This window comes from Triplophysa rosa, linkage group LG2 (genome assembly GCF_024868665.1).
Source record: "Triplophysa rosa linkage group LG2, Trosa_1v2, whole genome shotgun sequence".
Taxonomy (NCBI): Eukaryota; Metazoa; Chordata; class Actinopteri; order Cypriniformes; family Nemacheilidae; genus Triplophysa; species Triplophysa rosa.
The window spans coordinates 36152841-36179132 of record NC_079891.1 but is presented as its reverse complement, the minus strand read 5'-3'; the positions used below and the strand labels follow the sequence as shown (position 1 = coordinate 36179132).

At 41.4% G+C, this 26292-nt stretch overlaps 1 protein-coding gene across 1 annotated transcript; it reads left to right on the top strand.

Annotated features, from left to right (window-relative positions):
• The first annotated feature begins 1595 nt into the window (after positions 1-1595).
• Positions 1596-26264, top strand: tnks1bp1 (tankyrase 1 binding protein 1). The gene is made up of 14 exons (XM_057328447.1): positions 1596-1712; positions 7672-7829; positions 8948-9132; positions 9225-9292; positions 11257-12185; positions 12303-13950; positions 14035-14145; positions 18778-18884; positions 21408-21519; positions 21619-21784; positions 21861-21985; positions 23407-23546; positions 23650-23732; positions 25492-26264. The coding sequence occupies exons 5-13, from the start codon at positions 11272-11274 to the stop codon at positions 23723-23725; spliced, it is 3399 nt and encodes a 1132-aa protein (XP_057184430.1). The 5' UTR covers positions 1596-1712; positions 7672-7829; positions 8948-9132; positions 9225-9292; positions 11257-11271; the 3' UTR covers positions 23726-23732; positions 25492-26264.
• Positions 26265-26292: the final 28 nt, after the last annotated feature.

Genomic DNA, 26292 nt, shown 5'->3' with positions numbered 1-26292 from the left:
GGCTTTTATGGAACTTTAACTTACAAAGTGTCTTTTAAAGTTTACGTTTAAGTTTATAATGTTTACCGTACTACTTTACATTTATATATGTATTAGCAGATGCTCTTATCCAGGGTGATTTAGACCAGCAATGTATTGAACACCTAAAAAAGGGTGTACAATACAAAAATAAAAAATATATACACCTAAAAAATCTTTTGTTGCAGAAATTGCTTCATTGTTTCCCCTACTTTGTATGTCCCTTTGGATAAAAGCATCTGCTAAATGTAAATGTAAATATTGCCTTGTATTTAAAGAATCAAATATGGATATAACTAACTGAGACGAGTGAGCTTGGCACTTGGGCTGAAGGATGTGATGGCAGTTTGTGAGCTCATCTGGTAAGACTATAACACCACACAATTTGTGAAAATTTGCGTTCATATGTATCATGGCAGCAGAGTGTGTGTGTGTGTGTGTTTCATGCCCGTGTGTGTTTGTGTGTGTGTTTCATGCCCGTGTGTGTTTGTGTGTGTGTTTCATGCCCGTGTGTGTTTGTGTGTGTGTTTCATGCCCGTGTGTGTTTGACTGTGGTCTCAAGGTGTGTGTGTGTGTGTGTGTGTGTGTGNCTAAACCTGAATACACACCAACACATGGGGACTCGTGTCACCGTGGGGACCAAAATTGAGGTCCTCATGGGCACAAAAGCTAATAAATTGTACAGAACAATATTTTTTACAAATCTAAAAATGCAAAAAGTGTTCTATGATCTTTAGGTTTAGGGATAGGGTTAGGGATAGGGGATAGAATATACAGTTTGTACAGTATAAAAACATTACGCCTATGGACTGTCCCCACGGGGATAGTCAACCAAAGCCTGTGTGTGTGTGACTGTGTGTGTGTGTGTGTGTGTGTGAGTGTGTGTGTGTGTGTTTGACTGTGGTCTCAAGGTGTGTGTGTGTGTGTGTGTGTTGAGAGAGAGAGCAGTATGTAGGACAGCGCTCCAGTGATGGGCGTGCTGAATTTCTGCATGCATGATCAATGCCTTTGAATAAAGGGAGATAAGGGGGAGGGGCAGGACTTATTGAGGAGAGCCCGCAGGTTGAAAACACAATGAGATGTATTTGTGATGTTGACTCGTACAGTTGTTGAAGGCAGAACTGTTTGTAAAAATGTGTGATATTTGCCATCATAACTTGATTTCATACACAACTTTCAGCAACGCACACACACACACACACACACACACACACACGCACACACACACTCACACACATTCTGCTCTTTGAAGCTGGTTTAGACATGACAGGACTGTATATGAGACACGACACAATAGAAGTAACTGATGAATATTCACCAGATGTTTTCCTCACATGTTTCTTTAAGTGTGGTCAGTATGTTGATTTATAAATTCAGCTCAAAACTGTCTTTACTTGAAGACAACTCCGTGTAGATGTCATTGTGAATAAAGCACCATTACTGACTGTTCATCAAACTCTCTGTACGGCTCTCTATCATTTATGCATTGGGGACATGTTATATAAAAAAAGTTGTATAATATGTATAAATAGGGCTATGAAACATGTTGAATTGTTTTGTTTCATTTCTTTTTTCAGGCACAAAACTAGTGTGCGCAGTTCTTGATGATTTATCCCTCGTGTGTCCTCTGACCCGAGGTCTCAGATCTTCTTTAAGGATGATGATCTCTCACCTCTCTCAACACACTGATGCTGGTGAGTCACATACAGTAAGAGGTCCAACCTTTGAGACTTTTGATTTTCATTTAGAGAAAAATACCCACCAGTGATGACAATAAATTCTTATTTTGTTTTCTTTCTTTAAACCTTTTGTATACTTTATTTCTTCTATTTACTTTTAATATTGTCAATGTTGATTTTCTCGCGCTGCATTTGCTCTTTCATACGTCAGAAAGAAGTTCTCAGATTCAGAAGATGATGTATAGACACAAATGAACCAATTCACCAGAGCCATAAGATGGATGTGTACAATAAAGGTTAGAAGCTTTTGATGAGACCACATTGAGATCTCCGACTTGTTATCGCAACCTTCGGTATTTTGCCAAATGTGGGCGCAGATTTTCTTTGAACGTCTGGAGAACACATAAGATGATAGATGTCTGGGGAAAAAAATCTCTCCTTTTGAGAAACATGTTCTTGACCTTTCTGTACTAGATCAAGAAAGTCTTTTGGTTTTGTGTGCAATACGCAGCATATGGTTTGTGAAAAGACTTTGAGCGGCTGTTTGAGACATCAACTTGATTTCAACTCAGTTAGACAGACAGAGAATTCAGCCATGAAACTGTGTGAACGCGTGTGGCGTGTGTGTGAACGCGTGTGCATTCTCCTCTTTTAAATCAAAGCTGAAAACTCATTTTCTTAGCGCGGGTCTTTAATGTATTATTCTAATTATTATTATTTTATTTTTTTTCATTTATCTATCCATTTATTTATTTTCTTTCTTTTTTTTCAATTATGTTTTCTTATAGAATGTTATAGATTCTGTTTTTTATTTGAGCCTCCTGATCTGTACAGCACTTTGGTCAACCTTGGGTTGTTTTTAAATGTGCTTTATAAATAAACAATGAAATGATGCATGTGTGTGTACGCTTGTGTGTATGCGTGTTTGTGTGTGTGTGTGTGTGCGTGCGTGCGTGCTTGTGTGTATGCGTGTTTGTGTGTGTGTGTGCGTGCGTGCATGCGTGCTTGTGTGTATGCGTGTTTGTGTGTGTGTGTGTGTGCGTGCGTGCTTGTGTGTATGCGTGTTTGTTTGTGTGTGTGTGTGTGCGTGCGTGCGTGCGTGCTTGTGTGTATGCGTTGTTGTGTTGTGTTGTGTGTGTGTGTGCGTCGGCGTGCGGTGTATGCTTTGTGTGTGTGGGTGCTTTGTGTTTGATGTATGATATGTGTGGCTGTGCTTGCGTGCGTAGCTGCTATGTGTTGTATGTCGTGTTTATAGTTTGTGATGTGATTGTGTGCGTGCTGCTTGCCGGGCGGAGCTTGTTGTGGCGTGGTGCGTGCTGTGTGTAATGCGTTTTGTGTGTGTCGTTCTGTNNNGTGTGTGTGTGCATGTTTGTGTTTGTGTGTGAGTGTGCATGTTTGTGTCTGTCTGTGCGTGCGTGTTTGTGTGTGTGAGTGCGTGCGTGCGTGTTTGTGGGTGTGGGTGTGCATGTTTGTGTCTGTCTGTGCGTGCGTGTTTGTGTGTGTGTGTGTTTGTGTGTGTGTGTGTGTGCGTGCGTGCGTGCGTGCTTGTGTGTATGCGTGTTTGTTTGTGTGTGTGTGTGTGCGTGCGTGCGCGTGCATGCGTGTTTGTGTGTGCGTGCGTGCGCGTGTGTATGCGTGTTTGTTTGTGTGTGTGCTGTGCGTGTGTACGTGTGTGCGTGTGTGTGTGTGTGTGTGTGTGTACTTGTACGTCTATATTTGTGAGGACCGGTTTGAGGTGTAGACCAGCGGTGTGAGGACAAGGAGAGTAAAGTTAGGACATTTTGGCCGGTCCTCACTTCCAGAGACCCCTTTAAAGGGCTGTTTGAGGGTGAAGACTTGGTTTTAGGGTTTAGGTTATAATCAGGTTTAGGGTCAGGGTTAGGGTCAGGCATGTACTTCTGATGGTTAGGGTGACGGGCTAGAGATTGCATTGCGTCAATGTATGTCCTCATAAAGATAGCTGCGCAAATGTGTGTGTGTGTGTGTGTGTGTGTGCGTGCGTGTGTGTGTGTGTGCGCGCGTGTGTGTGTGTGTGCGTGCGTGTGTGTGTGTGTGCGCGAGTGTGTGTGTGTGTGCGTGCGTGTGTGTGTGTGTGCGAGTGTGTGTGTGCATATGTGTGCGCGTGCAGTAGAGTTGGTCATAAACTCAAATATTTTAATTTTGAATCCTGTCTATCTGTCACTCTTTTATCAAAACATGACATTGCAAATAAAAGGGGAAGATTTGCATCAAGCATGATTCTAATTGGATTAGCAGATCTGGTGAGCCGATCAGGAATGAAGCATTTGAATGATGCTCCGCATCCTCACAGTGTTGCCTCTGATAATGAGCACATTTCTACGGAGCCCGTCTGGTCACCCGTCGGAGAAAAAAAACAAGATCCGCGTATCCGTGGCCACAGTTTTGAAATTCGTTCCCTCAGTTTAAAAATCCGTACTCACAGATTCTAAAACTGTTCCCACGGTTTACAAAACCGTGCTCTCGGATTAATAAACTGTACCCACGAGTTTACAATCCGTGCTCTCGGTTTTGTAAACCGTCCCCTCAGTTTTGAAATCTATACCCACGAATTCATAATCTGTGCCCGCGCTTTCGCAATCTGTTCGCACAGTTTTTCAAACTGTAGACTACTTGCGGAATTGAAGCCTCTGTCTGTCAACAGAACAAGCTCTACAGGAACATTAACCAATATTGTTTACACACGAGCGCGTGGCGCATATAAAGCATGCGTTCATTGCCGCGTTTCACTGGCATAAAGTTGGTTTGACATTAAACTTTCGATATTCGTGAATTTAGGGACCATTTCTAAAGTTACATACACATTAAAATACCCGTTTCCAACTTCAAAAGCATTTAAAGAGAATGTTTATAGCCACAAAACTAACTGTACAGTGTTCATGTGTGTGTCAGATATAATGCACAACTTTTAGATTATTGAGTATTAAAATAGTTTAATGTCAAACCAACTTTATGCCAGTGAAACGCGGCTTTATCCGCACCACGCATGCATGTGTAAAGTAAACACATTAAGAGAATTTATAATATAATCTAAAATAAAACAGTATACAATATTCGTTAATGTTCCTGTAGGAGCTTGTTCTGTTGACAGACAGAGGCTTCAATTCCGCCAGTAGGCTACAGTTTGAAAAACTGTGCGAACGGATTGCGAAAGCGTGGGCACAGATTATGAATATGTGGGTACAGATTTAAAAAACTGAGGGGACGGTTTACAAAACCGAGAGCACGGATTGTAAACTCGTGGGTACAGTTTATTAATCCGAGAGCAGTAGGAACAGTTTTAGAATCTGTGAGTATGGATTTTTTAACTGAGGGAACGAATTACAAAATTGTGGCCACGGATTTGAGGATCTTGTTTTTTTTCTCCGAGGGGTGACCAGACGGGCTCCGTACATTTCTCATTCTCAGGGGAAGACGGAGTGAAATAAACGACAGGTGAACAGACGGAGAAAGCCGTCCAGCTCTCCTCTCCGGATCACCTGAGTCAGATCCACCGGCTCAACCGAATGTCTCTCTTAATCCTTTTTCCATCCCCCTCCCGTCCTTCTGCATATCATCACCATTCCTAAACACTATTTATAGGGTCACAGCGTTCCCTCACTTCGGGTTAAGTGGGGGTCATTGGAAGTGTCACCCTGCCTGGTTAGTGAATGGGTGGGTGGACGAGTGTCAGTGGGGGTCAAGACGGAGAACATGGGAATCCCCTGCTGCTCAGGGCACATTTATTTTTACTGTTTTATTTGTTTGGCATTCATCTGATCAGGTGTGATCTTAAAGGGACAGTGCACCCAAATACTCACGTCACTGTCCTTTGGTTCGGTGCGAGTGTCTCTGTTTGATAAAATCACCACAAATGGAGATATATAAGAAAAGCACACCGGTGTCATGGTGATCTCAGTCATGTGGCTTTGTGATGAGAGGTGTGCCGTTACATTTAACTTTCAGTTTTCACTGGCTGGATGATGAAATAAGTGAATATCCCAGAGATGTGCATTGAAGAGAGGGCAGAATGTTTGTAGTGACACGAGGCTGATAAATAACCCTGAAACATCCACGTCTGAGGACACTTGTCCATGCACACAATCCTACCGTCACGCTGCGTTTTCAGTGTGTTCAAATGTGATTGTTCAGACTAATACCTAAATGAGCTTTCTTTCCTCTGTTCTTTCTGTTTTCACGTTGTTCCAAAGCTGCAGAAAGCATTTGTACAGTTTGGAGAGAGAGAGAATTTGACAGTTTTGGTTGCAGGAAAAGCTCAGTCACTTTATTTCATTATGACATTTTCCCCTGAAAACACAGCAAGACTCTTTTTTTACATGAACTTTTGAATCACACAAACATATCCTGAAGTTCAGAATATAACACACTAGTCACACAGGCCGCAGTTATTGTACTTGATTTCTCAGGATCGTGTATTTTTATGTGTTTTTTGTCCATTCGAACACCTGATCCCAATATGTTTTCATTGGATTAGATGAGTAAATGACAGAAGGTTGGTGTTATGTTTTCTCCGAGGTCAGAGGGTTAATCTCAGCTTGTCTCTCACAGACTATACTGTAAACCAACACAGTCACACATCTTTACTGACCGACTGCACACACACACACACACACACACACAATCTTGATGTATATGTTAATATTTCACAGTTCAGTTACTGATGGAGAGAGATGTCTGACAGAGAGAGGATTGTCAGGGGACTCTGCTGGATTATAGGCCGGAGAGGAGGGACAGTGGCGAACAGCTTTTGTGGGCTTTGTAAAGCTTAAATTGTCTCCTTCTCTGGGAAAGTGGAAACTCAACACCCCCACAGGAGGTCTGGTTACCTGGTGAGAGTGGAAGAAAGAGAAAAACAGAGCGAGGGAGGGGCCGAGAGAGAAACGGGAGAAGAGAGGAGAGAGAGGATGAATTGTTACCTTGAAGCTGGCAGGATGAATGAGTGATTTACAAACTTATGAACGAAGGGAAGACACTCGTACTCTACTGTACATACACACATAGAGAAGTGCTCAAGAAAAGAGATTTGATTCTTGATTCCGTAACGTGGATCAGTTCAGAGAGGAATAAGTAGAGTGTAGTTCGGGGGTTTTCAAACTGGGGGTCTCCAGAAGGTTGCAAGGGGTCCCTCCTTTTTCTAGGAGAAAAGATGAAGCAAAAATGAAAAAACTCCACCGTGTTTATCTGTGTTTTTGTTGTTGCTATGCATAGTTTTCAGAATTGTTTATATTTGTATCTTTCTAGTGAGTTTTTCTCACTAGTTTCTTTCTTTGGACTCGAAGTGAAATTATTGCTGACTATTTAGGCTTAGAAACAATGTGTTGTATTTATAATATCCTATTTACTATTTATCTAATACACAAAAAAAACTATAGATTGATATATATGTTAGAAAAGGGGGCCCCTCACAAAAGGGTCATCATATTGTTCATCATATTTGGGGGTCCTTGGCATCATAAAGTTTGAAAAGCCCTGGTGTAGTGTAGCGTTCATCCGGTCTCTTTCGCCCTCTGTTGTCTGAGAGTGGAACTGCGGTTGAGTACATGGATTGGATGAGCGTGTTCATGTTTGCTTCTTTAATGTTTCACTGGAGTTCAGGAATAAAACTGTGACCGTCTTATGTTCTGGATGATTATGAGTGTTGTTATTGCTTATAATAAACATTTGTTGTGAATGTTGAGAGAGACAAACGCCACACATAGCAGTGTAGTGAACAGTCTAGTGTTTCATCAGGAGTGAGCATTCTGAGCACCTCATCATAGCAACACCCCGGCAACCAGCCAAACCCTCCCACACCCCCCCGCCCCCCCCCCACCCCGCAGCAGTAAACACAAGTTTATGAGGATCATCGTCATGGACACACGACACTTGATAGCCATGCGTCAACATACTGAGTGTTGTTGATTATTTGTGTAAAGATCTGCTGTTCTCCAAATAACGTATTGTTGTTTTATATCAGCCACAATAGATGAGCTTACATCAGTGACATAATAAAACCCAACAGAGGACGACTGTTAAAGCAGAGGAGGATTGAATTACTCCACCCATCTGACCTTTGTCAAAGAAACGGATCAAACACTTTGACGCATAATGGACACGATGGGGTGTGGCATGCAGGTAACACAAGCACAGGCAGATCACCACACCTCTTTTCACATTTTCAGTTTTAACTCATCACTCCCGTGTTAAATGAAGCAACTTCACGACTCAAGATTGACCTTGACACCAAGTAATAGACAATAAAAATGTAGAAGACGCAGTTACAGACACTTTCCACTAGATGTCAGAAGAAACTCCATCAACAGAAGTAACTTCTGACCGCCCGGCTGGCCTTTAATGTCCAAAACTGATTGACAGGCAAGAGAAATGCCTTTCTGATGTCAGAAACCAGGAATGTTAAGACAAGGTCTCTGATCAGTTTGGATGTTGACAGTGGTGGAAGTTAAATGATGGATAGGGTTGGTTTATTATGTCAAACTCAGTTTCTGTTCCAGCTTTTCTCTTTCTGTGTTTACACAATATGTAAAGTAGGATTATTATGGTAATAAATTTCATCATCATTTAGCCGGCTGTCTATCCGTCAGCCATGAGGAAGTGGGTAAATGACATAATTGAGATGATTGTATTAATTTAAAGCATTATATTGAACTCGCATTCCTCTGTGTGAATCGATACACTCCTATATTTATTGGACCTTTCTACTTCGATAAGATTTTCTAAATGTTTCTCATATAATAACACCGTCTCTCTCTGTTCGCTTTGTTTTCTGGACGTCCGTCATGAAGGAAACTGCAGCATCTGTATCTTCTGCCCGGTCAGTCTGCGCGCCTTTCATTTATAACCCCAAATAGCGTTCGTGACGCAAGTTTCTCTCTTGTGAATTTAAATAAACAAAACGTGAGTGGAAGTCAGTGGAAGTGAATGGGTCCAGTCCCGTTTAAAGCTATAGTCTTTATATGTAGGCCATTTATTGAGGTATTCGTTTATTGATGGTTTTATTGTTGGTGGTTTAAATCCATGTCCTCCTCCCGATAAAATAAAGGAAACACGTGTGCGGAAATTACGTCATATTTCAATATCAAATAACCGGGCTAGAGTAAATGAGATCTATGTAAGTAGAAAATCTAAGTTTGTCTAGTGTGCGATTATAAAGACAATGTAACATTTAAGTCGAGATGTTTATTCATATAAACGTCCATACAATGATTTATAACTGGAATATGTTTGTTTTACAGTGTTTTCTACACGTAATCCGTGACGTTCATTCAGTTGAGCCGGTTTGTCAGGTTGAGGGCGTGACCGCAGCCGCGCGTGCTAGTGACGGGGCTCGTGCTACCGCTTCATGAATATTAATGACGTAACGAGGCGTTGTTCTTCTAAACCTCTAACTGATTGGCCAAAGGCAGACTTTGACAAGCAGGTGAGTTGGCAACGTGATTCGTTGCTCTATGAGCAAATAATTGATTATTCATGAGCTGATCATCTTGGCGCTCCGCCTCCTTTACTTTGAAGTTTCGCCTGCAGTGAAGAGTGACACGGACACGGAGAAGAATCTGTTCAATCTCTTCATGGAATAAAAGGTAAATCATATCTAAACGTGTGTTTGTGTGTGTGTGTGTGTGTGTGTAAAGCTTTCATTGAGTTTATGACGATAATAATCTCATGTGAGTGTTTATGTGTTTCGTTACTTTAGAGACGTTAAATTCGTATAAAATGTGTAAGAGGCACGCTGTAATATTGTTTTATTTTATGTAGGACACGTGTGTTTATATGTGTATATTTGATTAATCTCACGGTATGGATGTACAGTTGAAATACAGATAGTTCATTGTAATTGATAAGTTACCTATTAGTAACAGGTGCAGATAACACACTGCTTGCGTTTTGGGTTCATGTGCTCACTGTGCAACATTTATTATAGCTTAATCATAGTTAAAAGTGTACATCTACTGATTTAGGGAAAGTCTGTAGATTGAAATATGTGAGTCACATGTGACATTTTATAACATTTGTAATAAACATGAGCGATTGGCATTTCTCTGGGGAGTATGAGAGGAATGCAGGTATATAAATATTGTGTCTGTTGAACAGAAGGAGACCTTCACTGGGATGTAAATTTGTGCATGTTTATTTGCATGTGTTCCTGGTGAGTGTGAGATGAGTCTACATACCAAATCTTCTTCTTTATGTGAAATGTCTTCGAGAGATGATCTGATAAAGCTTGTTTAGATTTTCAGCTGTCTTCACATGTCAGTCATTCAGATCAACACACAGCTGGATGGCTTGCTGTTAGACTGGTTTGTTGGAAACTACGGCAGATTTTTGCCGGGTTGTGATGCAAAACACAAGAAGTGAGCGTTTTCTTTTTCTTTCCCACCCGTTGGCTGTAGATGATGTTTCAGTGCTCTGTCTGTTTATGGACAGAAGAGTTTGCCCAGCTCGATCTAACAACAAGCCAGCGCTGATAAGACAACATGTGTTCATTTCAAGCCGGTGCATGTCATTGGAGACATGTGTTTGAGATGTGTGATGATATCTGTGAGGTGAGTGAGGTGCTGGTCATTTATTCAGTCTTTCACAGGGTGTGTATGTATGAATAGCCTGCAGAAAAACGTCTCGTCGGCTCTTGTTGGAGTAAGTCGAGGTGGGTAGAGAAACTTAAAAATCTAGCCCAACCAGAGTAACATCAACTAGAACTGGATTACAGGCGTTCTGTATCTTTGCCAGAATACACTGACACAGCCTGATGTATTCTTGTGCGTCTGTATACTACATGCTCACGGTTAGTAAATGTATGTGTGAAATATTCTCCGTTCTAAGTGAATCGCTTTGGATAAAAGCATCGGCTAAATGAAAACATGACGCGTTCTTCATCTGACGCTGCTGTATTCTCTATAGATCTGAACTGGAAACGTCTCTTTCAGTTGCTTTGAGAGGAAAGATTCTGTCAGGAATGTCAAATGTGAAGTAAGAGGAATAACCCGGCTCAGACCCAAATCACATTTAACTATTTTGTTTTCAGATCAATTTGAGTTGTAAGTAAAACTTGTTTGTCTGGTCCTGTCAATCATAACATAATGACATTAAATGAACAGCAGCTCATGTGGTGACTCCTGCACCACCCAACTCCAATTTTCAGATATATTTCATATTATTTGATTTATTTGGCCAGCAGCAGATCGAGAGCTCCGGGCGAGCCACAAGCACGCCAAGTCTGTTTATTTGTTCCTGTTTATCTTTACTGCTTTGACAGATTAGATAAACATGTGAAAGTTATCTGGATTGATCGACACATTCAGCAATCAGACGTTCAGTCTTTCCCTCACGTTGAGTAATACAAGAGAACTTTGAAATCCAGATACATTTCTTAATGAAATCTAGATGAGTTGTGGTTAGAAATTGAGTGACTGACCTGCAGATTTCTGCTCCAGATACAATATTAACATTTGATGTTACAGCATGATAAAGCCGAGGTTTAGGCAGGACATTTCAGAAGGTTAAGCAGTCAAACGTGTGGATGGTTTCTCTGTGGTTTTCTCATCAGGTGCAGTGTGTAGCCATGGCTGCATGGGTGGAGGCGTCCACGAGGGATCAGAGTCCGTCAGCGGCGCTCATTAGCCAAAGCAAGACTTCCCTTTCTGCCTCGCTGCTGTCTGGAGACGGCGGGAAGCCAGCGCTGGGCCCCAAACCCCACCTCATGCCCAAACCGTTTGCCCTCCAAAGGAACGCGACTATCCGTCCGATCAAGGCCCCGAAAATCAGCTCTGCTAGACAACTCCCGCGAGCCGCGTCTTCTGATGCTCTCGACTCGTTCGTTTCCAGTAAGTCCGAATTAGTAGAGACTCGTGTCCAAAATACCTCAGAATCTGTCAAACCAAATGGCACATTGAACGTGTCTGACAGAAGTGCATCACCTAAACCCGCCCCACTCGGACCAAAACCAGCTTTAACACCAAAGACAGACCCCGGTCAGAATCCTGACATAGCACAGAAGGCTCCAAACACAAAGCCTGAAGACGGGAAGAACGTTCAGTCCAGGGCAAGAGCCAAATCTTTGGGTTCTCAAGAGCAGAAAGCTCTCAGACAGACGCCAGATGGAGAAAACAGATCTGGTGACGCAGATGTCAGAGCGTCTTCACCGTGCTGGGCAGTTAGAAACCGTCTGTCTGTGGGGCTGACCTCAAGGTTTGAGTCACCGGAGAGAGAGGTTGGTTCTGTGAGGAGAGATGAGCCGCCGCTTTCTCCTTCAGCATCAAAACCTCAGGAGGACGAGGAGATCAGTGGCTGCAGCATTAAGAGACGGATAAGTCTGCTTTTCGACCGTTCTGCTGCCTCTCAACACAGAGACACGTTCAACAAGAAAGACAGCGCACCTGCTGAAATATCTGTGGATATTAAACAGAGAATCAAGAATCTCAGCTTGAATACACAACAGCCCAGAGTTCGGCTGCCGTCCACCGGAGCTCTCAAATGGTTGGTGTTTGCTCACACATGTAGGCCTCAAACAATTCTTTATAGACTTGTGTTTCTTGCCAACATATCGTTCCTCATTTGAGTTTGTAACACATTTCTCTTTTATTGTATTCACAGTCTACCACATGAGAAGACACAGAGCGACTCGGCCCAGTCGTCTCCTTTACAGAACGGGCCGGCCAAAACCACCACGTCTGAGAAGAACGTGCCGCGGAAGAACTCCACCTTGTGCTCTGCAGATGAAGAGGAGGAGGAGGATGATGACGACGACGCAGCTGAAGAGGACAAAGAGAACTGCGTGTCTGTGCCTATGTACAGGAGGGTCGGGATGGCCAAAGATCAAGAGAGAAAGACACAGGAAGAAGAAAAACAGCATAAGGATGAACAGTTAAAGAAAGAGCGGGAAAGAGAAAAACATTTGGAGGAAGAGAGGAAGTTAAGAGAGGAAATGGAAAGACGGCAAGAGGAAGAACGCTTGAAAGAGGATAGAGAACAGGAGGAAGAAAAGCAAAGACAAAGAGAAGAACAGAAGAAGCAAGAGGTCGAAAGACAGAAGAGAATTGAAGAAGAAAGAAAACTAGAGGAGGAGAGAAAGAGAGAGGCTGAAAGAGAGATACGACAAGAACAAGAGAGACTAGAGCGAGAAAAACAGATTGACGAGCAGAAGAGAAGGATTGAAGAAAATAGAGAAAAAGAGAGACAGAGAGAAGAGCAAAGACTGAGAGATGAGAGAGAAAAAGAGAAACTCAGGAAAGTGAAAGAAATGGAAGATGAGAGACAGAGAATTGAAGAGGAAAGACAAAGAGAGGAGCAAAGATTGAGACAGGAGAGAGAAAAACAGGAGAGGATAAAGAAAGAGAGAGAAATGGAAGAGAAAAGATGGATTGAAGAGAAGGAAAGATTGAGACAGGAAAGAGAAATGGAGAGAATAAGGAAAGAAAGAGAGATTGAGGAGGAAAGATTGAGACAAGAAAGAGAAAAAGTGGAGAGATTAAAAAAAGAAAGAGAGATGGAAGAGAAAAGACTACTTCAGGAGCAAAGACTGAGACAGGAGAGAGAAAAACAGGAGAGGCTAAAGAAAGAGAGAGAAATGGAAGAGAAAAGACAGATTGAAGAGGAAGAACAATTGAGACAGGAAAGAGAAATGGAGAGAATAAGGAAAGAAAGAGAAATGGAGGAAAGAAGACTACTTGAGGAGCAAAGATTGAGACAAGAAAGAGAAAAAGAGGAGAGATTAAAGAAAGAGAGAGAGATGGAAGAAAGAAGAGGAATTGAGGAACAAAGACTGAGACAGGAGAGAGAAAAAGAGAGACAGAAGAAAGAGAAAGAAATGGAGGAGCAAAGATTGAGACAACAAAGAGAAATGGAGAGACTAAGGAAAGAAAGAGAAATGGAAGAGAAAAGATTAAGAGAAGAAAGAGATGAGAAACTAAAGAAAGAGAGAGAAATGGAAGAAAGAAGGCTAGTTGAAGACGAGAAAAGATGGAGACAAGAACGAGAAAAGGAGAGATTGAGAATGGAGAGAGAGGATGTAGCTGTCAGTTATGATTTAATAAGTTTTGATGCTGTTGAGACACAGAGGGAAGTCTCGCCTCAGCTCCCTGATGTTCTTTATGATGATTTCTCTGTGAAACCACGGCGATGGGGAACCAGGACCAGAGGAACACCGTCTCCATCCGGAGAAGCTCCGAGTGGTGATGCTTTTCATGACTGGATGGAATCCAGATCCAATGATCCTGAATCCCCCGGACTAAAGAAACATCAGGTACTGAAATAAATCCAAATCTATCTGTTGATACACAGTCGTCAAGTTGAATGTGTGATTGATCCTTAACACTTGAATGTGCAGAACTCACCGGGTGAAGATCAAGACACCTGTAACCAAGCCCAGACTGAAACTGAAGATCCGACGGACTCACAAACACACAGATCTACACCTGATCACATCGCATCACAGCAGGTGAGACATTCACTACACAAGTCACGTTACTGATGTTAAGATTGAAAAGTTTGACAGGTGACAATTCTGTCATCGCCTGTGTGTGAGTTATTCTTCAGGGGTCTTAGTGGTTTTGGTTTGACATGACATGAGGATGGATAAATGATGAAGGAATTATGGGTGTCATGTGACATCATCAGAAATGAAAACATGGCAAACACATTCAGGGCTTTACCTGTAATGCGTTATGTTCACCCCGAGCACCACCCATGGGCCGTCCCACACCCAATCTCTGCCCTTATTTTCACCCATCAGTCATGACGTTCTCCCTTTTCTCCCACAATCTCTGCATTTATTGTGTATGCATTTGATTTGTGCTCTGACACGTCTCACACACCTGAAACATGTCTGCACTCAATACTGTGTGGTTAGGAGTTGTGCTCTTGATGTGTTGACTAGAGGACAAATCTTTTGTCTCTATTGATCTTTGTGTCGTGTGGAATTTCTCACTGGTGTCTCATGACGGAATTGTGTGATGTCACAGATGTTGTTTTGTGTTGGGTGTGTGCGCTTGTGGCTGAGTGTGTGTGTGTGTGTGCGCGCGCGCGCGTGTGTATAGATACATGAGTTTATTCTTAGATAATGCTTGTTTTTTGAGTGAAGGCTGTGGCGTTTTCTAACAACACCTACAGTAACACAGTACACAATGTGACTGGACTGATATATTAAACCTCATACTCCATACTAAACACAATGTTTGTGTAGTGCACATGTATGGAGAGACGGATGAAGAGACCTGCACGTGTGCTCATTTCACTTCATCAATAAACAGAAACTCGAGCAGGGGTCAGAGGTTTTCAGCCATCACAATATCATAAAGATGTTTAATACTCAGGGGTTGTGTGGGCCTGTGGAGTCTCTGTCATATCAAAACAACAGAAAATCATAGAGACTTGAGAAATCTGTCATCTTATCTTCATTGTGCATCACCTAATCTTTAGTTGTATACCTGAACATTAAAGCTTCAGTCTACATTAGGCTTCTGTTTAGTTGGTACTGGTGTTTATGAGCTACACTTGAGCCACAGTTGAGATACAATTGAGAAACAGTTGAGCCACAATTGAAATACACTTGAGAAACAGTTGAAATACACTTGAGATACAGTTGAGTCACAATTGAAATACACTTGAGAAACAGTTGAGATACACTGGAGTCACAATTGAAATACAGTTGAGTCACAATTGAAATACACTTGAGATACAGTTGAGTCACAATTGAAATACACTTGAGAAACAGTTGAGTCACAATTGAAATACACTTGAGAAACAGTTGAGATACAGTTGAGTCACAATTGAAATACACTTGAGAAACAGTTGAGTCACAATTGAAATACACTTGAGAAACAGTTGAGATACAGTTGAGTCACAATTGAAATACACTTGAGAAACAGTTGAGTCACAATTGAAATACACTTGAGAAACAGTTGAGTCACAATTGAAATACACTTGAGAAAGAGTTGAGATACAGTTGAGTCACAATTGAAATACACTTGAGAAACAGTTGAGCCACAATTGAAATACACTTGAGAAAGAGTTGAGATACAGTTGAGTCACAATTGAAATACACTTGAGAAACAGTTGAGCCACAATTGAAATACACTTGAGAAAGAGTTGAGATACAGTTGAGTCACAATTGAAATACACTTGAGAAACAGTTGAGTCACAATTGAAATACACTTGAGAAAGAGTTGAGATACAGTTGAGTCACAATTGAAATACACTTGAGAAACAGTTGAGTCACAATTGAAATACACTTGAGAAAGAGTTGAGATACAGTTGAGTCACAATTGAAATACACTTGAGAAACAGTTGAGTCACAATTGAAATACACTTGAGAAAGAGTTGAGATACAGTTGAGTCACAATTGAAATACACTTGAGAAACAGTTGAGTCACAATTGAAATACACTTGAGAAAGAGTTGAGATACAGTTGAGTCACAATTGAAATACACTTGAGAAACAGTTGAGTCACAATTGAAATACACTTGAGAAAGAGTTGAGATACAGTTGAGTCACAATTGAAATACACTTGAGATACAGTTGAGTCACAATTGAAATACACTTGAGAAACAGTTGAGTCACAATTGAAATACACTTGAGAAAGAGTTGAGATACAGTTGAGCCACAATTGAAATACACTTGAAATACACTTGAGTCACAATTGAAATACACTTGAGAAACAGTTGAGCCACAATTGAAATACACTTGAGAAAGAGTTGAGTCACAATTGAAATACACTTGAGAAAGAGTTGAGATACAGTTGAGCCACAATTGAAATACACTTGAGATACAGTTGAGTCACAATTGAAATACACTTGAGAAACAGTTGAGCCACAATTGAAATACACTTGAGAAAGAGTTGAGATACAGTTGAGTCACAATTGAAATACACTTGATACAGTTGAGCCACAATTGAAATACACTTGAGAAACAGTTGAGCCACAATTGAAATACAGTTGAGTGGTAAGAGCAGATCTTGCATGTGAAATGTTTTGAGGAAGAGGAGAGTTTGAGGAGAGTTTTGGGGCTGATCTTCATGTAAATGATTTGCAAAGGCAGCTCCAGGAGATGTTTAGACCTGTTGTGTCATGATGTAAAATCCTTTCATATGCAAAACAATGTGTTTGCATGCTGCAAATAATTCACTTGTTTAGCTTCTGAATATCTTTGCTACAGAAATAGACAAATGAACATTGATGATGTCAATCAGGTCAGTGTGGAATGATTTTTTCTTTTCTGTGTTCTGCTTGCTACAGATCTCTATGATGTTCTGCTCTTTAGATATGACCTTCAGGTCCCTCTTTCAATACAAGTCAATGGATTGGAGAAGAAAAGAAACTGAATGCTCTTTATTCACGAGGAGTTTGTAGTAATTCATCTGTGTGAAAATAAATCGGCCCATTTTAGGAATATTCACATCACAACAAATACTTCAATAAACTCTTTTCTGTTTAAATATTTTCTTAACAAACGTAAGTGTGAATATATAACATATTCAGATGTAAAAGAATGTTTATCGTCTTAATAAATATTCATATAATTTTCATGTTTTGGGATGTGACATGTTTTTGACAGATTTCATGTAGGTATGACTTCATCTTTTATCTGCAGGGTTATATTCGACAAACACAGACTGCTTACAAACAAATCCATATCACTTCTGAATCTGATTCTGAATAGAGCTTTTGTAATGTAGTCCACAACAGTTCTTACATCAGATTCTTTTCTCTTTCCTTTCTGAACAGATTCAAACATGATCCTACATCTCTCTCTCTCTGTGTGTTGTCAGTCATGTGTGGGCTGTGTCTTTATCCGGTATGTGTTTATACCTGTGGCGTGACAGGAGTATGAGGTTATGAGGTGGGCTGTATTCCTGGCGTGTGTTTCTCAGGAACATGAGTTTTCACAGCGCATATGAAGAAGGCTGTTGAATGTCTTAATGGAGTTAAAGAATGATGATGTGCTTTCTTCAGTGATGGACGGTTGCTTGTGAATAATCTCAGACCAGCAGCTGATTCTGAACCTGAAGGTTGAAATCTGGTGAAAGATGTTTTTAAAAGTGTAGAATCAAGTTTGACGCCTTTGTTTTTGACTCCACGACGTGTGGATTGATATCATTGTGATGTGGAGACGAGTGTTTGGTGTGTAAGAGAAGATGCAGCATCTGGGTGATAAAGTGTCCGAGGTGCAGACGCAGGTGTCCGGTTGGATGGACGGCGTGAGACGATCATTACAGGAGACTCTGGAGTTTGTGTCTGGAGCGATGGCTGAAGATGGAGCCAGGATGAGAAGGTTTGACAGGGCCGTCTCACCGTTGAGAAGTTTGGCCTCTCGTGGTCGACAGTCTCTGAGGAATCTGTCTCAGCGCAGCCGACAGCGCTTCTCTCTGCGCAGACGCATGACTACAACAAACTCCAACAGCGTAAGACTTTGTGTTTCGCACCACCTCTCTCTCAATGTCTTTCTCTGCTCTTTCTTCGAGAAAAACTCCTCCGTTTGACGCATCACTGATGATATTTGCTGCTCAGCTCTTCATCTGGTGGACCAAAAATCCACAGAAATGTGCTTGTTGAAGTTGGGTTTGATGTTGTGATGATGTGTTTGAGGTCATTGTGATGGATGCCACACACACACAGTGTTGAGTCAGTGTTGTGGGCTGTTCTTCAATCACTTCTCTTGGAATCTAGAGATGTCCAGGCTTGTTTTTCACACAAATCTGTTGTACCGTGTGTATGTCTAAACACTCTTGAATCATCATCAGTTCACAGGAATCCAGTTTGTTTTCTCACAGCTACACTAATGTGTCAGTCCGTGCATGTGTTAGATGTGTCGGCGGTCTGTAGTTCTGTACATACAGAGAAGTGTGTGTGTGTGTGTGCGCGTGTCCGTCTCTGCGTGACTCACACTGAATGATGTGTGACTGTAATGGCTGATCTCAGATCAGAACCTCTTCGCCTCTCCCTGATGAGTAACTAAACAACTCAGTTGATTGTGTGTTTGTGCACTTCGTCATTGATTCAGGGCAGTGGTGTGTTATTTCTGAACTGAGCGTGTGTGTGTGTGTGTGTGTGTGTGTGTGTGTGTGTGTCTACAGGGTGAACTGAAGAACTGTGATGATGATGATGACGACGATGATGATGATGAAGATGAACGTCACACAGAGACGAGAATCACTCATGAATCCAACAACACTGATGTTGAGTAAGAAAATCCATAACTTACGATCAGATTTAATCTCAATCACACTAAATAACAACAGAAGTCTGATCAGATGGTTTTAAACTCTTCAGCTGTTTCTGTTTTTTGTTGTTATAAAACACTGTATGACTGGTCTTGTGTATATATTATATTGTGCACACATCTGAGAATCAGATGCTTTGTGTAGTTTAATGCTCCACTGAGATCGATGTTGTTTTTCATTTTTAATATGTATATATAAAGTTTTGTTCCCACAAACATATTAAATACATTTGATGCTTGAATAACACAATATAACTACAATATAACAACTTATTTCCATTTCCATTTAGTCATTTAGCAGACGCTTTTACCAAAGCGACTTACAAGTTGAGTAAACAATGGAAACAATTGGGTCAACATTAGGAAAACAAAAAGCAGAAGTGCATTAAAACATGTCTCACAAAGCCTACTACAGTGTACAGAGCCAAGTTTATTTTCTATATAGAACGAGTGGAAAAGAGATGATCGGTCAGGCGCTGACGGAAGAGATGTGTTATAACACAAAACAGCTTTAACAACACAACACAACATCAAAGTTAACTGACAAATACAGCTGCTGACAAATCTTAAAGGGCTCATATGACACGGCTGAAAGGAATATTATGGGTTGTTTTAGATGTAATGCAATGTGTCTACAGGATTTAAGGTTAAAAACGCTGTATTTTCCACACACCGTGCATGTTTGTATCTCCTCTTTGCTCCGCCTCTCTGAAAAGCTGTGATTGGCCAGTTCACCAGTGCGTAGTGATTGGTGGAATACTGCAAGCGTGTGAGGGAAATGTAATGCCTCTGACCATATTCGGAACATCAGGTTCCTCTTCAATTGCACTGACAGGTACGCCCACCTTAACTACGTGTAGATTTGGGCGGTCTTAGTCAAATCATGTTACGAAGTTACGTAGATTTGTGGGGGTGTGGCTACACGAGGTGTTTCAGGCAGGTCTGGGTGAGCGTTTGCTTTTACATAGAATGACTCTTTTGTTCCCACACTTTCATTTCTGCAGTTTTACACGTCTAATACATGCATGAGCGACTTATAACACACCAAAGACACAGAACAACACGTGTTCACGCCATATGACCCCTTTAACATTGAGCCCAACTTTGAGGGATCGTAGCTCCGAGCGAGGATATCGTAGAAACATGAAAATAATACACGATTTGAAGAGGCAATCAGGCTCTATAAGAACATCACTCACAATGGGGTGTAAGTTGTACCCCTGGGGTGTAAGAGCCTCCCAAAATTTCCCATCGACAGGAAGCATGCCCATATAAGGTGTAAAACGTCCCGTGTTGAATATCTTAGCAGTACAACCACTTAGAGACAAGGGGGTGGGCTCATTTTACTCGGGCTACCAATCAATGTGACATGATCATTATGAAGTTATTAAGCCACGCCCATAGCAACCATTTACAGCAACCTAGCAACCGTTCCCATAGACTCCCATTATAAAAAGTCCAGGTGGATATCTTTGGAACACAGTGTCGTAGAAACAAAGGGGTGGGCTCATTTTACTCAGGCAACCAATCAGTGGCCCAGGAAGTTCATTAAGCTACGAAGCCACGCCCATAGCAACAAAACAGGTTAGCCTAGCAACCATTTAGCAATACCTATATCTCTGCATCACGACATCGTAGAGGCACGGGGGTTGGTTCGTTACACTCATAGCTTAGAGCATCATCTGTTGGCAGATGCAAAGCCACGCCCATAGCAACCAAACAGGTTAGCCTAGCAACCATTTAGCAACGCCTATATCTCTGCATAAGAACATCATAGAGACACGGGGGTTAGTTTGTTTCACTCATAGGTTAAGAGTATTATCAAGTACAGATGCCAAGCCACGCCCATAGCAACCAAACAGGTTAGCCTAGCAACCATTTAGCAATACCTATATCTCTGCATCAGAACATCGTAGAGACACAGGGGTTAGTTTGTTTCACTCATAGGTTGGAGTATTATCAAGTGCAGATGCCAAGCCATGCCCATAGCAACCAAACACATTAGCCTAGCAACCGTTTAGCAAGACCTATAACTCTGTATCAGAACATCTTAGACTCATGGGGGTTGGTTAGATTCATTAGTACTTAAAGTGTCATCACCCTTGTGCCGAGTTCCGTGGTTTGCCACGAAAGCATCACTCACAGTTTATTTAGAAAATCTAGTTTGAAATATATGTCTGTCTCGTTACTGTTGGGTGAATTTATGTGATTCTGAGTTTGTTTCTGTTGATATTCAACACACACTGGACTAAAGTGGACACAATACATGCAGAAATGAAACTGAAGTCTTCTTGTATATTTCAGTAAACACAGCGCTGAATGTGTGATGTTTAGATTAGCACAGACTGACTCCTGCTGGTCATGTTCAGTATTAAACAGTGATGTGTGCTCTCTCTCTCTTTCTCTCTTTCTCTCTCTCTCTCTCTCTCTCTCTCTCTCTCTCTCTCATCTCTCTCTCATCTCTCTCTTTCTCGTGTTGTTTAGTGGTGGTGCAGATAATAAAGTCAATCAGCTTTTACAAAGACTGACGTCACAGGAGAAGCAACGAAAACCATCCATCGAATCAGACGCACCCGAACCACTGCTCTTTCCTAAGGTGCTTTCACAACACACACACGTCTGTATCATCACAACCATTCAAAACGTCTTTCAAACACAAGCATTATGTCACATTGGATGATATTATTGTGTGTAGGCGTCAGCTCCTCTTCTGGACTCGAGTGTCTTTCGGGCGAAAGCTGATCTGGGGAAGAAACGCAGCATTAAGCGATCGAGACCGTCCCGTGCGGTCCGTCAGAGAGCCGCTCTGCCTGCTCTCACAGAGGGATCAAATCCAGACTGGAGGTTCTGTGACTCCACGGGTCAGTACAGTCATGCTGTATCACGTGTGTGTCGTACAGTAGTACACATCACTGATTAAACCTCTGTGTGTTACAGACGCTGCTAAAGCTCAGAACTCTGAATCAGAGGAGGAGTCATCCAAATATGCCACGCCCCCTCCAGCCCCCAGCCAACCAAAGAGAGTTCCTGTGTTTCCTGGAATGGACCAATCAGCTCTCATGGTAAAGATCGGTGTTACTGCCATATGTTGAGACGTCTCCATTGACATGACTCTAAAGATCAGTGACTTTATATCTCGTGATTCAGAATTTTTATGGCCACAGGGAATATTTGAACTTAGTCACAATGAGATGGAAGTTGCGATTGACTTCTTTTCCGTATCGTGATGTGTATCCGAGTGAAACGGCTTCTGAAATGAGAAAAAAATGTAGGGCGGGGCTTTAATTTTGCCCTTCCCTTCTTGATTGGTTTGTTGTAAGTTGGGCCTGGAGGGGAGGGCTAAAAATGCCTGGCCATTGGACAGTGAGTATAGTCCTACCTCTTTTTTGTTGCTCACGTCATGTGGTGAAGAGTTGTTGTTGAGAGGGGGAGGAGCTTAACGTTTTTGATTAAAGGTGTGATGAACTGGGCTTTTTTATTGTTGTATACTGTTGTATGAGGTCTACTTATGATGTTCGCGTGGTTTTTACATTCAAAATCAGTAAGTAATACGCTATTTTCTACCCGGGTTTGGAGGCTGGCTCGACAAACGCTCGGTTGCCGCATTGAAGACTTGGAAGTAAACGCCCACTGCTATGATTGGATAGCAGTTTGCATAGTAAACTTAGTTGGAGCCTTCTGTGAATTTGGTTAGACACGTAACGTTAGGTTACACATTATCAGGACATATCAAGCGATCTCTAACAAAGCAATAGTGACGCATAGTACAAATATGTTTTACTCACATAAGATTGCTGCGCCATTCCTGTCGGATCCAATATTGACGGCACAGCACTGCTTTTTCATTTTAGTCTCTCCACAAATCCAGCGTCGACCTGTGCCTTGTTCACAAAGGAATCCGCTGTGAAATGAAGTGAACAAACGCTCAAAGTTTTCCCCATGTGAGCTGGAACGTCTTCAAAAATAAACTTCAACCACGCATTCCTAATGTGGGAATCCGAAGGAAGGTTATGCAGCGGGATAACCACAACCAGGCACTGCACAATATTTTGCGATCTTTAACTGCATGTTTATTGCTTGCTCGCTCTATGGCGGGGCTAGAGAAGTAGTCGTTGATATTCTTCTGTGTTCATGATAGGTGCATTCCAGGACCTGGCGTTCGCTGAGCCTGGCGTCGATAACAGTTGTCATCTCAGTAACAAGGACGACTTCAGTTCTGACACTTACGATTCCCTCTTATATAACAAAGCTCGGCTTAAAATTGAGGTCTTAATGAATTCGTGACACCTTTAAAGATTACAAGTGCAATTGAATTTTGAAAAAACAATGGTGTGCACAGATAAATCATTTATAATAATCACTGCAACGCTGTGTAAAACACCTAGAATTGTCCTGTTTGATTTCATGGTGACTTTAACAAAGACAAAACGTTCTCTTATAGATTGATATGTGTGGATTCATGTTGGTTTGATGTTTGTCTCAGGCACAGCTGAAGAGGAGAAGTGGACGGATGGAGACAGACGTTACAGAAGGACGGACTGCGCCCGCGGTGTCTGCTCGTTCTCCTCGCACGCCCACCCTCGGCCCTCGAGTCCTGCCCCCTGTCAACAGCAGAGACACTGGGTGCGTTCAGTCTGAAGTTATCTGATAACTGCTGGTGTGGACATGCGATGAATCAGAGATGTTTGATAGATGATTCTGAATGATTGTGATTGTGAATCTGTAGCTCTGGCTCTTCACCTTCATGGCTCCGTGAGCTCAAATCTAAGAAGCGTTTGAGTCGTCCTGAGAGTGATGCATGAAGCTCAGGTGAGACTCTCACACTCATCAATAAGAGTTTCTCATGTTTATTAGACAAATGTCCTCATTTACATGATGTGCCTTTCATGTCCAGTGGAGGGCGACACACACACACACACATGTTTGCGCAGCTATCTTTATGAGGACATACATTGACGCAATGCAATCTCTAGCCCGTTCCCCTACCCATCAGAACTACATGCCTGACCCTAACCCTGACCCTAAACCTAATTATAACCTAAACCCTAAAACCAAGTCTTCACCCTCAAACAGCCCTTTAAAGGGGTCTCTGGAAGTGAGGACCAGCCAAAATGTCCTCACTTTAGGGCTGTCACGATTATGAAATTTGATTGACGATTAATTGTCTAATAAATCATTGCGATTATGGCGATTAATTGTCTGTTTTAGGGCTTTGGCGATTATGACGATTAATTGTCTGTTTTTGAGCTTTGACATTTAATTCTCATTCATTTTTGATTCAGCGATTGAAACGACCATATTGTTCTGAATACAAGACTATGTTTTTTTCTTGGAAATACATCGGAAAAAATTGGGTCATCATATATTTAAGGTTTAGGCTTTTACCTGTCAATAATACAACCACCAAATACTTGTAAATGAAGTAAATTGATCAGGTGTGAATTGAAGCCACCATTAAAATTTGATTTCAAATTTTTTCTCACTTGCAAGACTACAGTAAAATTTTACTTGTGTGTTAATGAAATTTTGGTAGACTGGTTTTCACACTGAGATTTGCTTAAATAATATTAAATTGTACTGCAGGTAATTTGTATATGTTTTTTTTTTTTTTAAGTGATTGTGTTGTGGTGGTACATTTTACAAGTATTACCATGCTTTAGTAACAATATATACACTAAAATATGCAATATGCAGATGCACTACAGCTCCCCCTAGTGTCTTCTATAGAGATTTGCGATAATTGCGATGATCTGAAACCATCGCGATGAGGTCAAACAATCGCGATGAGACGATTATTTAATAATCGTGACAGCCCTACCTCACTTTACTCTCCTTGTCCTCACACCGCTGGTCTACACCTCAAACCGGTCCTCACAAATATAGATGTACAAGTACACACACACACACATAACGAAACACACACACATGTGTGCACTGAAACAAGCTCAGAGACACGAGTCACATCTGCAGTGGGTCTCTTGATTTAAAGTAACAGTTGACTCCCTTCTGTCATCATCCGCCCCTCTTGTCATTTCAAACCTGTATGACTTTCTTTCTTACACAGAACACATTTTAAATATAGATCTTTTATACAAACACGTTGCAAATATCAATCAAACATACGATTTTCTGTATCTACGTTTGTAAACTAACGGTACTGTTTAGCGAGTTGACAAAATGTTTATATGTTCTCCTACTTGTAAGTCGCTGTGGATAAAAGCGTCTGCCAAATGAATACATGTAAATGTAAATAGTTTAATTTTAGAGTCCAGCCAGTGAATCTCATTCATCTCCATCAGGGGTTACAGAAACACACTCTTAAAAACCGCTGGGTAGTGGGTTTGGGAACCAATGCTTCGCTCCTCTGGTTAAACTGGTTTACATTTGGCTCAACAATGGGTTAAAAGTAAAACACGCCAGTGACAATAACCCAGCATGGGTCACTTTATAACCCAACGGTTGTGTTTTTGACCCAATGCTGGGTTGAGAAAGAGTGCACCTGTCACACATCTCCAGATGAACCGATGAAAGTTTGCCCGTATTTAACGCTGCTGTGATTCACTTGCAGACGTGATGCTGAGAGGATGCGTGAGGGAACAGATTACACATGACACACGATGAACGCAGAGACCTAATCTCCCGTATGTCCATCAGCGATCAGATGAGCGCCAACTGATCTCAGAACAGCTCAATGCAATACTGCACTTTACACGAGTCAAACCACTGGTGCCTTTACTTCATCTGGAGTCTTTATTTTGATAGATATCTGAATGTATGTACAAAATAAACCACACAGAGTCTGATCCTAATCTGGCATTCTGCAATCATCAGTTTTTAAGCACAAAAACGACACACAACAGAAAGAAACCCACGCTGACAGGGACGGATCTTCAATCTTCTGATCTCATTCTGTTCAGTTCTCAGCAGAAAACACATGGATAAATATCATTTGTTTTGTTTATTTGTTTACTGTCATTGGATCCTGTCGATCATCATTTACACAAACAAATCACAGTTTTGTTTCATTGTGTGTCAGTTTGCCGTCAGTCACTTGTGAGTGTTTAGATTTTGTAAATCACTGCTCTTCATTCGAGGAGAAGTTGTTTACCGCTGGGAAACGGGACTTTAGTTGTAAATGAATTGTGTTCATGGATCTTTATGAAACATAATATCTGTACAGATGTGTTCAGGCTCCACACATTTGCTCGTAGAGTTTTTCAGTTCTATTGAACACTTGAATATGAATGTTTATTACAGAAAAAAAACTTGTTTACATCAGAAATGTTCAGATAAATCACACTTTAATAAAGAAGAAACGGTTCGAATGAAGTGGAATTATATTCATTTGTTTAATAATGATCAGATGAGC

Coding starts and splice junctions, on each gene's coding strand:
- tnks1bp1 (XM_057328447.1), top strand. CDS start 11,272: ATGGCTGCATGGGTGGAGGCGTCCACGAGGGATCAGAGTCCGTCAGCG. Junction 21,785..21,860: donor GAGGTTCTGTGACTCCACGG/GTCAGTACAGTC, acceptor TGTGTGTTACAG/ACGCTGCTAAAGCTCAGAAC. Junction 21,986..23,406: donor TGGACCAATCAGCTCTCATG/GTAAAGATCGGT, acceptor TGTTTGTCTCAG/GCACAGCTGAAGAGGAGAAG.